General features: G+C 42.9%; 1 protein-coding gene across 6 annotated transcripts in view; it reads left to right on the top strand.

The window, feature by feature from the left end:
• Positions 1-12,051, top strand: part of ccdc15 (coiled-coil domain containing 15) — a 17,915-nt gene extending 5,864 nt beyond the window's left edge. For 3 of the 6 annotated variants that reach the window (XM_023967954.2, XM_070434356.1, XM_023967953.2), the window contains 6 exons: positions 1,542-1,691; positions 2,063-2,182; positions 3,717-3,820; positions 5,710-5,904; positions 6,380-6,528; positions 9,624-12,051. In XM_023967954.2, the coding sequence (XP_023823722.1) occupies positions 1,542-1,691; positions 2,063-2,182; positions 3,717-3,820; positions 5,710-5,904; positions 6,380-6,528; positions 9,624-9,787 (882 nt within the window). In that variant the 3' untranslated portion in view covers positions 9,788-12,051. Of the gene's footprint in view, positions 1-1,541; positions 1,692-2,062; positions 2,183-3,716; positions 3,821-5,709; positions 5,905-6,357; positions 6,529-9,623 lie in introns of those variants that run through there. The other 3 variants (XM_023967955.2, XM_070434357.1, XM_023967956.2) reach the window with 3 other exon arrangements.
• Positions 12,052-12,417: the final 366 nt, after the last annotated feature.

The raw sequence follows: 12,417 nt of genomic DNA, 5'->3' as shown, positions 1-12,417 counted from the left end.
GAGCCACTCCTTAGTTGCCCTGGCTGTGTGTTTCGGGTCGTTGTCATGCTGGAAGACCCAGCCACGACCATCTTCAATGCTCTTACTGAGGAGAAGGAGGTTGTTGGCCAAGATCTCGCGATACATGGCCCCATCCATCCTCCCCTCAATACGGTGCAGTCGTCCTGTCCCCTTTGCAGAAAAGCATCCCCAAAGAATGATGTTTCACCTCCATGCTTCACGGTTGGGATGGTGTCTTGGGGTTGTACTCATCCTTCTTCTTCCTCCAAACACGGCGAGTGGAGTTTAGACCGAAAAGCTCTATTTTTGTCTCATCAGACCACATGACCTTCTCCCATTCCTCCTCTGGATCATCCAGATGGTCATTGGCAAACTTCAGACGGGCCTGGACATGCGCTGGCTTGAGCAGGGAACCTTGCGTGCGCTGCAGGATTTTAATCCATGACGGGCGTAGTGTGTTACTAATGGTTTTCTTTGAGACTGTGGTCCAGCTCTCTTCAGGTCATTGCCCAGGTCCTGCCGTGTAGTTCTGGGCTGATCCCTTACCTTCCTCATGATCATTGATGCCACGAAGTGAGATTTGCATGGAGCCAGACCGAGGGTGATTGCGATCATCTTGAACTTCTTCCATTTTCTAATAATTGCGCCAACAGTTGTTGCCTTCTCACCAAGCTGCTTGCCTATTGTCCTGGAGCCCATCCCAGCCTTGTGCAGGTCTACAATTTTATCCCTGATGTCCTTACACAGCTCTCTGGTTTGGCCATTGTGGAGAGGTTGGAGTCTGTTGATTGATGGTGTGGACAGGTGTCTTTTATACAGGTACGAGTTCAAACAGGTGCAGTTAATACAGGTAATGAGTGGGACAGGAGGCTTCTTAAAGAAAAACTAACAGGTCTGTGAGAGCCGGAATTCTTACTGGTTTGGTAGGTGATCAAATACTTATGTCATGCAATAAAATGCAAATTAATTACTTAAAAATCATACAATGTGATTTTCTGGATTTTTGTTTTAGATTCCGTCTCTCACAGTTGAAGTGTACCTATGATAAAACTTACAGACCTCTACATGCTTTGTAAGTAGGAAAACCTGCAAAATCGGCAGTGTATCAAATACTTGTTCTCCCCACTGTATATCCCAATGCCCCAGGGCAGTGATTGGGGACTTTGCACTCTGTGGTCACTGAAGATCCCATGGCACTTATCGTAAGGGTGTTAACCCCGGTGTCCTGGCTAAATTCCCAATCTGGCTCCATACTGTACCATCATGGCTACCTAATCATCCCCAGCTTCCAATTGGCTCATTCATCCCCCTCTCCCCTGTAACTATTCCCCAAGTCTTTGCTGCAAATGAGAATGTGTTCTCAGTCAACTTACCTGGTTAAATAAGGGTTAAATAAATAAAATATAAATTATTTTTCATTCTGTTTCTTTGGCTATAGCTTTATCATTTGGAACTCTCAATTGGAGGAATACTGTCTTTTCTGTCAAATTTGTGTCAACATTTTAGTACAAGGAATTATTGTGCTTTCTAACTCAAAACAGAAACATGTATATCGGGTGACAAGAGAAGAAGAGGATCATGAAAAGGAGGAGGAAGATATTCCTTTGATTGGGCAACATGACTCCGCTCTTCAGAACTTTGATCCTCACGAGGGTTACAGGAGCAAGACTGTCACCTTTGACAACAATCCGGTCTGTCACCACAAGTGTTCTCTTTTTGACACTTCTCCAATTTCCAAACGCTCCCATTTCCCCAAACCCCACACAGTCAATAGTCCTGTGACTCACATGCTTATCCTAACATTCCTTTAGTCAGGCTCTAGCAAACTGTTTGTTTAACAATCTATATAGTTACCTTTCTAGCTCCAACTAAACTACCCTAAAGGTTTAATCTTACATAATGCACAACAAGAGGTACTCAACTCTTACTAAGTTCTGTAAATGATTCTTTGGGTGCTTTTGTCCAGGAGTCACCTGACTTTTATGAAAAAGACTGCTTTAAGGCCAAAACACATCTATTGTGACAGCTAATAATCAAACTTTCATACCTGTGTTTGTTGCAGGTCTGTCAGAGGCTCTTTAGTGAGCCTTATCCTGCAGGTCATAGTAATGAGTTTAGTACTGACCATAGAGCTGCTCAAGTGCTGTGGCCCCAAGAAGACCAGGAGGAACTGAAGAGACAGGTGATTAAGGCCAGTTAGAACTACATTATAGGGTTTTAGTGTTTATGAATATAAGCCCTGGGCCTTAGATGGCTATTAAATAACCCTTATCACTGACCATATTTACACACAGCCCTCCACCAAATCCCCCCTTTAGAGATCAACTAACACTGTATGACACATAATGATTCATGCAGCACGGTGGCCCAGTGTATTTTCAGCCCAAAAAGTGCCACATATTTTCAAGACACACTTTCGGCTAGTTAGCATTTAGTGAAATACACTACAGGGCCAACAGTATGTGGACACCGCTTCAAATTAATGGATTCGGCTATTTCAGCCACACCCCGTTGCTGACAGGTGTATAAAATCGAGCACACAGTCATGCAATCTCCATAGACAAACATTGGCTGTTGTTTGGATGCCACCTTTCCAACACGTCAGCCCTGCTAAAGCTGCCCGGTCAACTGTAAGTGCTGTTATTGTGAGGTGGAAACGTCTTGGAGCATCAACGGCTCAGCGACGAAATGGTAGGCCACACAAGCTTACAGAACCGCAGAGTGCTGAAGCACGTAGCACGTAAACATGGTCTGTCCTCGGTTGGAACACCCACTATCGAGTTCCAAACTAACCCTGGAAGCAATGTCAGCACAATAACTGTTCGTTGGGAGCTTCATGAAATGGGTTTCCATGGCTGAGCAGCCGCACTCAAGCCTAAGATCACCATGCACAATGCCAAGCGTCAGCTGGAGTGGTTTAAAGCTCTCCGCCATTGGACACTGGAGCAGTGGAAACGCGTTCTTTGGGGTGATGAATCGAATCACGCTTCACCATCTGGCAGTCCGACGGACGAATCTGGGTTTGGTGGATGCCATGAGAACGCTACCTGCCGAATACATAGTGCCAACTGTAAAGTTTGGTGGGGGAGGAATATTGGTCTGGGGTTGTTTTTCATAGTTCGGGCTAGGCCCCTTTAGTTCCAGAGAAGGGGTATCTTAACGCTACAGCACACAATGACATTCTAGACGATTCTGTGCTTCCAACTTTGGGGCAACAGTTTGGGGAAGGCCCTTCCCTGTTTCAGCATGACAATGCCCCCGTGCACAAAGCGAGATCCATACAGAAATGGTTTGTCGAGATCGGTGTAGAAGAACTTGACTGGCCTGCACAGAGCCCTGACCTTTGGGATGATTTGGAACGCAGACTGCAAGTCAGACCTATTTACCCATCATCAGTGCCCGACCTCACTAATGCTCTTGTGACTGAATGGAAGCAGGTCCCCGCAGCAATATTCCAACATCTAGTGGAAAGCATTCCCAGAAGAGTGGAGGCTGTTATGGCAGCAAAGGCGGGACCAGCTCCATATGATTTTAGAATGAGATGTTCGACGAGCATACTTTTGGTCATGCGTGAATTTTCTTTAAACTTTGGTCTCTGCTTCAATTGCATTAATGTGCTGGAACATTATTTTTCTCCATATGCACATTTTATAAAAAATATACCCCGTGACACCATAAAACAACTTTACCTTAACTGTAACAATGTTTGTTTGTAGGGTCAGTCTCAGTTTCTGATGTACCGACGCCTATTCATGGACATTGAGAGAGAACAAGTCAAGGAGCATCAGAGACATAGGAAGCACCTGAGGAGAATCGGAAGGTGACTCGGCACAACCACAATAAACGAAATTAGTTCCTCTGGTTATACTGGTTTAAAAAAAATGTCACTATTAGTAAACTGTGCTGTCACATTTGCATTCATATCAGGGTTGGTGTACATCTCATTTCAATGCAGTCAATTGAGATATTAAACTGAAATTCTAAATTTCCCTAGTTTTTCTCGTTTGAATTTCAGTGTACTTGTTGAATTGACTAATTTAAATGGAATGTAACCCAACCCTGATTCATACTGTACCAGTCAAAAGTTTGGACACACCTACTCATTCAAGGATTTTTCTTAATTTTTTACTATTTTCTACATTGTAGAATAATAATGAAGACCTCAAAACTATGAAATAACACATATGGAGTCATGTAGTAACCAAAAAAGTGTTAAACAAATCAAATATATTTTATATTCTTCAAAGTTGCCACCCTTTGCCTTGATAACATCTTTGCACATGCTTGGCATTCTCTCAACCAGCTTCACCTGGAATGCTTTTCCAACAGTCTTCATGAGCACCTTTTGGCTGCTTTTCCTTCACTCTGCGACCCAAATCATCCCAAACTATCTCAATTGGGTTGTGGTCAGGTGATTGTGGAGGCCAGGCCATCTGATGCAGCACTCCATCACTCTCCTTCTTGGTCAAATAGCCCTTACACAGCCTGGAGGTGTGTTGGGTCATTGTCCTGTTGAAAAACAAATGATAGTCCCACTAAGCGCAAACCAGATGGGATGGCATATTGCTGCAAAATGCTGTGGTAGCCATGATGGTTAAGTGTGGCTTGAATTCTAAATAAATCACTGACAGTGTCACCAGCAAATTACACCCACACCATCACACCTCCTCCTCCATGCTTCACAGTGGAAACCACACATGCGGAGATCATCCGTTCACCTGCTCTGTGTCTCACAAAGACACGGCGGTTGTAACCAAAAATCTCAGATTTGGACTCATCAGACCAAAGGACAGATTTCCACCGGTCTAATGTCCATTGCTCGTGTTTCTTGGCCCAAGCAAGTCTCTTCTTATTGGTGTCCTTTAGTAGTGGTTTCTTTGCAGCAATTCAACCATGAAGGCCTGATTCATGCAATCTCCTCTGAACAGTTGATGTTGAGATGTGTTTGTTACGTGAACTCTGAGGCATTTATTTGGGCTGCATTTTCTAAGGCTTGTAACTAATGAACTTGTCCTCTGCAGCAGAGGTAACTCTGGGTCTTCCTTTCCTGTGGCGGTCCTCATGAGAGCCAGTTTCATCGTAGCGCTTGATGGTTTTTGCGAATGCACTTGAAGAAACTTTCAAAGTTCTTGAAATTGTCCACATTGACTGACCTTCATGTCTTAAAGTAATGATGGGCTGTCATTTCTCTTTGCTTATTTGAGCTGTTCTTGCCATAATATGGACTTGGTCTTTTGTATACCAACCCTACCTTGTCACAACATAATTGATTGGCTCAAACGTATTAACTTTCAACAATGCACACCTCTTAATTTAAATGCATTCCAGGTGACTACCTCCATGAAGCTGGTTGAGATAATGCCAAGAGTGTGCAAAGCTCTCAAGACAAATGGTGGCTACTTTGAAGAATCTCAAATATAAAATATATATATATTTTTTTTCTCTACATGATTCCATATGTGTTATTTCATAGTTTTGATGTCTTCACTATTATTCTACAATGTAGAAAATAGTACAAATAAATAAACCCTTGAATGAGGAGGCGTGTCCAAATTTTTGACTGGTACTTTATAAACATTCATACTCCTTCAACATGGTCTCTTCAATATAATGGATAAAATGTGTTGTTAACAATGCAGACAGTGGCATTACATCCCATTGCGAAATAAGAACACATTTTAATGTAGTTTTGTCTGAATTTCCTTTTAGGATAAAAGCAGAAAAGGAACAGAAGAGGTTGGAAGAGGAGAGGAAGCTGGAGAGATTGCGGCAGCTTGAGGAGGATAGACTGGAAATGGCTGAGAGGGAATTTCTGATTCTGGAGCGACTGAGGCTTGAGGAAGAGGAGAGGGCAGAGGTGTTAGAGAAGAAAGAGAGAGCAAAGAAAGATAAAGAAGCCACAAGGTAACTTTTTATTAATCAATACAATCTGAAATTAAATGGACTACATACAGCCCGGAAGGTTTTTGATAATTGTACAGTATCTGACATAGAATGAAGGGTCAATCTTCTGCCAATATATATAATTGTTTTGTCCTTGAGCAACACATCATGTGCACTACTCCTCCAAAAGTCACATTGGGAAATATGAAAGACCTTATTCTTTCTAGAAAATACCAGTGTAAAAAAGGAAATTCTGATGTTTGCTCGTGATAATCATGGCAACCAATTTTTTTATACTTCAGATAACACATCTACATTCTATCCTACTCCTGACCCCACTCCTAGACTAGAAAGCATGCTGAATGATTAATCTCCTTTGAAAGTACTTTTTAGTCCTGGAATAATCTTGGTCCAGGAAACTGGCCCTAAATATGTTTGTGCTGGTCAACTAGAGAATAAGGCCCTGTGTCCCAGCCTGTTTTGTGTCTTGTGGTAGGTACATCGAGGCTCTGAGAGCTCAGATGAAGGAGAGGATAGTTCTGGAGAATACAGAGCTCCCTCCTCTCTGTTGCTGCGGAGACAGTTTCTGGGACTCCCATCCTGACACCTGCGCAAACAACTGTGTCTTCTACAACAACCCTAAAGGTACAAACGGTACCAAATGTCTCAACCATAAGCCAATAGGCTACCTCCAAAAGAACAGTATGGTAATTATTTGACCTGCTGCAAGCCAAGATAGGTGACTTGCACCCTTGATGTATGTTTACAATATAGAGGATGTATCATTTCCCATATAATATTTGCATCAATTATTCAGTGGTTCCTAACACCAATGTTAGGAATGTTCACTTTTTATTTTCTGGTAGTAACATGCCTCGAGGAGTAATTAACGCAACTATGTCAAGGTCCCTCAACATGAACCTACTGACGTTTATCAGTTACCCAATATACACTGCTCAAAAAAATAAAGGGTACACTAAAATAACACATCCTAGATCTGAATGAATGAAATATTCTTATTAAATACTTTTTTCTTTACATAGTTGAATGTGCTGACAACAAAATCACACAAAAATGATCAATGTAAATCAAATGTATCAACCCATGGAGGTCTGGATTTGGAGTCACACTCAAAATTAAAGTGGAAAACCACACTACAGGCTGATCCAACTTTGATGTAATGTCCTTAAAACAAGTCAAAATGAGCCATCGTGGTGTGGCCTCACCGTGCCTGGTCATGACCTCCCTAGCAGAACGGCCTGGGCAATGCTCCTGAATGACGGTGGCGGATGGTCTCCTGGAGGATATCCTCCCAACACTGGATTCTAAAGCGATGCCGCCATCCTGACAGTCTGTGGTGCAACGTGCGCACGTTAATTGGTGGATTGGAGCGAGAATGATGTCCCAGACTGTGCTCAATTTGGATTCTAGAGTTCTGGGGAGCAGCGGAGTGGCGGCCAGTCATCCAGCATCAATGCCTTCCTCTTGGCAGGGAACTGCTGACACACTCCCAGCCACATGAGCGTCTAGCATTTGTTTGCATTAGGAGGAGCCCCGGGCCAACCCGCACCAGCATAATGGTCTCACAGGTGGTCTGAAGGATCTCATCTCGGGTACCGTAATGGCCGAAGTCAGCTACCTCTGCGAGCACATGGAGGGCTTTTTGGCGGCCCCCAAGAACGGCACATCATGCGCAACGCGGCCACCCATGACTGACCACCGAGCAGAACCGAGTCCATTGGCTGGGAGGTGTGTGCAGGCACGAGCGAACGTTCTCACGCCGTCTCCACGACTCTTGCCACATGTGTGCTTCAGTGTGACCTGCTTTCATCTGTGAAAGCACAGGCGCACAGTGGCGAATTGCCAATCTGCCAATCATTCTCTGGCAAATGCCAAACGTCCTGCACCGGTGTTGGGCTGTAAGCACAACCCCCACCTGTGACGTCGGGCCTCATACCACCCTCATGAGTCTGTTTTCCTGACCGTTTGAGCAGACACATGCACATTTGTAGGCCCTGCTGGAGGTCATTTTGCAGGGCTCTGGCAGTGCCTCCACCTGCTCCTCCTGCACAAAGGCAGAGTAGGGGGTCCTGTGCTGAGGGTTGTTCCCTCTACGGCCTCCTCCACGTCTCCTGATGGTACTGGCCTGTCTCCTGGTAGCGCCTCCATGCCTCCCCCCCCTTCGGACAACTACGGCTTGACAAGACCAGCAAACCTTCTGTGCCCGCAGCTCGCATTGATGTGCCATCCTGGAGTGAGCTGAACTACCTGAGCCACTTGGTGTGGGTTGTAGACTCCGTCTCATGCTACCACTAGAGTGAAAGCACGCCCAGCATTCAAAAGTGACCAAAACATCCAGCTCCAGGAAGCATCAGGAACTGAGAAGTGGTCTGTGGTCACCACCTGCAGAACCACTCCTTTATTGGGGGTGTCTTGCTAATTGCCTATAATTTCCACCTTTTGTCTATTCCATTTGCACAACAGCATGTGAAATTTATTGTCAATCAGTGTTGCTTCCTAAGTGGACAGTTTGATTTCACAGAAGTGTGATTGACTTGGAGTTACATTGTGTTGTTTAAGTGTTCCCTTTATTTTTTTGAGCAGTGTAGTTACCTCCTGTTCATTCAACATATCAAATTCCTTCCATATTTTCCCAATTTTTGATTCTTACCTATTTCGATTCTTCCCTTATTTAGATTATTTCCTATTTTCCCTATTCTAGTCTACCTGGGTCATGTTCATTAGGGGACGCAATATAATAAAAAAATGTACAAAGTTTGGAAAAAGATTGTTAATTGTCATGGTCAAAACATGTAGATTCACTGGTTGCAAAGATGGGGAGAGGTCTAGGCATAATAAAGAGATGCTCTGCTTTTTTGACCCCACACTCCAAAAAGCTAGTTCTGCAGGCTCTAGTTTTGTCTAATCTAGATTATTGTCCAGTCGTGTTGTCCAGTGCTGCAAGGAAATACCTAGTTAAGCTGCAGCTGGCCCAGAACAGAGTGGCATATTTTGCTCTTTAATTGTAATCAGAGGGCTGATATAAATACGATGCATGCCAGTCTCTCTTGGCTAAGAGTTGAGGGAGACTGACTGCATCACTTCTTTTTACAAGAAACATTAATGTGTTGAAAATCCTAAATTGTTTGCATAGTCAACTTACACACAGCTCTGACACACACACTTATCCCACCAGAGATGCCACCAGGGGTCTTTTCATAGTCCCCAAATCCAGAACAAATTCAAGAAAACGCACAGTATTATATAGAGCCCTTATTGCATGAAACTTCCTTCCATCTCATATTGCTCAAATAAACAGCAAACCTGGTTTTAAAAAAACAGATAAAGCAACATCTTGTGGCACAATGCCTCTCCCCTATTTGACCAAGATAGTTTTTGTTGCATTGATATGTAGACTACGTGCGCCTTTTAAAAAATGTATGTAGTTCTGTTCTTGAGCTGTTCTTGTCTAATGATGTTCTGTATTATGTAATTCTGTATTATGTTTCATGTTTTGTGTGGACCCCAGGAAGAGTAGCTGCTGCTTTTGCAACAGCTAATGGGGATCCTAATAAAATACCAAATACCAAACTGAAAATGATAATTAGGGTTTCTTATTGGGCAAGTCAATTTTTCAGTCAGTTCTACGTTTGTTTCCTGATGAACATGACCCAGAGGTTCAGAATGATGTGCTATGAATGGGATGGATGTGTTAATGATTGTGTTTGTCTTTCATCCAGCCTATGTCCAGGCTCTGCGGTCTGCGCTGTTGAGCTGTGATCTGAAGGACAGGAGCCACTCCACTCACCAGCGAGCCTCGGCTCGCCGGATTGCCTCCTTGCACGCCCTTTCACCCAGGAAGGAAACCACCTCGCAAAGGAACAAAAGAAAAGAGGACATTTGAATTTCAGCCCTCTTTGTTTTTTAAAATCAATAATGACCTTTAAACGGTACCATGAAAGGACATGTCGTTTTGTCATTCTATTGATTTTGAATCATACCTTGCCGTCTCTCACTCTCGAATACTTATCAGTTGTATTTCCTTGAAACGTGATGTCGTTTATTTTGTATGGTTTTATTTTAATTATCTGTCTTTAGTTATGTCAAAGATGTACACTTTGGTTTTACGCTGTGCTTAATTGCTGAAAAATTGCTGATTTTAAAACCTGACATTTTATCTTTTGAACCTCGGGATGATGTTTCAGTGGTGTTTGTTCGTCCTATAATGTATTTTGGATGCAGCAGTGGGCATAATCACTAGTAGTGTCCTAATCCTTCCTATGACAGTATATATTATTCCATTCCTGTGGAAAAGTAGGGGATGAAAATGTCAGCTGGTTTCATTTCCTATAAACTGGGGAAAGAGTGACTCTTGTCCTAGGCAACAGACCTATGATTAAAATATTTTTTTTTACATCAATGTATTATTAATGTGTTACTCATTGCATTGTTTGGGTGATTTGTTACTGTTTCCTATTACGGTAAGATTGATTTTAAATGTATTTTTTAGTGTTCACCAAAACTGAATGAATGTAAAAGGCCTTCCTATATGATAAATGCTCATGTTTATTAATGAAAAAATGAGAAGCTAAACTTGTAGGATACAGTGCATTTGAGAAGTATTCAGACCCCTTGAATTTTGTTACATTAAGGCCTTACATTTTGTTACATTACAAAGCAAAAACAGGTAGATTTGTTTTGTAATATTTTTTTTAAATGGAAATATCACATTTACATAAGTATTCAGACCCTTTACTCAGTACTTTGTTTGGCAGCGATTACAGCCTCGAGTCTTCTTGATTATGACGCGTCAAGCTTGACACACCTGTATTTGGGGAGTTTCTCCCATTCTTCTCTGCAGATCCACTCAAGCTCAGTCAGGTTGGATGGGGAGCTTTGCTGCACAGCTATTTTCAGGTGTCTCCAGAGATGTTCGATCGGGTTCAAATCCGGGTTCTGTCTGGGCCACTCAAGGACATTCAGAGACTTTTCCAGAATCCACTCCTGCGTTGTCTTGGCTGTGTGCTTAGGGTCGTTGTCCTGTTTGCAGGTGAACCTTTGCCCTAGTCTGAGGTCCTGAGCGCTCTGGAGCAGGTTTTCATCAAGCATCTCTCTGTACATTGCTCCGTTCATCTTTCCTTCAACCTTGTTTCTCATAGTCTGAGAGTCCTTTAGGTGCCTTTTGGCAAACTCCAAGCGGGCTGTCGTGCCTTTTACAGAGGAGTGACTTCAGTCTGGCCACTCTACCATAAAGGCCTGATTGATGGAGTGCTGCAGAGATGGTTGCCCTTCTGGAAGGTTCTCCCATCTCCACAGAGGAACTCTGGAGCTCTGTCAGAGTGACCATCGGGTTCTTGGTCACCTCCCTGACCAAGGCCCTTCTCCCCCGATTGCTCAGTTTGGCCGGGCGGTCAGCTCTGGGAAGTCTTGATGGTACCAAACTTCTTCCATTTAAGAATGATGGAGGCCTCTGTGTTCTTGGGGACCTTCAATGCTGCACAAATGTTTTGTACCCTTCCCCAGATCTGTGCATCGACACAATCTTGTCTCGGAGCTATAGGGACAATTTCTTCGACCTCATGGCTTGGTTTTTGCTCTGACATGCACTGTCAACTATGGGATCTTATATAGACAGGTGTGTGCCTTTCCAAATCATGTCTAATCATTTGAATTTACCACAGTTGGACTCTAAGTTGTAGAAACATCTCAAGGATGATCAATGGAAACAGGATGCACCTGAGCTCAATTTCGAGTCTCAGCAACAGGTCTGAATACTTATGTAAATAAGGCATTTTTTTTATTTTTTTTTAATACATTTGCAAAATTTCAAAAACACTTTTTTCTTGGTCATAATGGGGTATTGTTTGAAGATTGGTGAGGGAACAAATATATTTAATCCATTTTAGAATGAGGCTGTAACGTAACAAAATGTGGGAAAAGTCAAGGGGTCTGAATACTTTCCAAAAACTCCAAGGCATTCTTACCAGAAGATAAAAGCGAGTCTAATATCAATGCCACAACTAAGCCTGGTAAACGAGATCACATTACAATAAACTATTGCTATTAGAGAGTGCACAGATTCTTCTGCTTTTTCACAAATTGCCAATGTGTGTAGTTCTAATTTGATGGTTAAGACGGCTAATAATAAAATGTTTTCTCAACACTTTATTTGAAATTCTGGTGTGTGTTTTTCCACTCTCACTGTAACACAGTTCATAAACTCTAATCATGAGACTCACTCATCATGACCACCCTCAAGGTGTTTGTGCATCAGTACCCTTTTCACAAACTGTAATAAATAATATTTTATTTTCACACTGTCCATTTCAGCACACTTCTGGGGAAGGGGGATATCTAGTTAGTTGTACAACTGAATGCTTTTAACCGAAAAGTGTTTTACGCATTTAATCCAACCCCTCTGAAATCAGAGATGCCTTAATCAACATCATGTCATCGGCTGCCGTGGAGCAGGTGTTGTTAGGGGGGTTAACTGCCTTGCTCCAGGGCAGAACGGCTGATTTTTCCACCTTGCCG

This window comes from Salvelinus sp. IW2-2015, linkage group LG23 (genome assembly GCF_002910315.2).
Source record: "Salvelinus sp. IW2-2015 linkage group LG23, ASM291031v2, whole genome shotgun sequence".
Classification (NCBI taxonomy): Eukaryota; Metazoa; Chordata; class Actinopteri; order Salmoniformes; family Salmonidae; genus Salvelinus; species Salvelinus sp. IW2-2015.
This window is presented reverse-complemented; position numbering and strand designations above follow the sequence as displayed.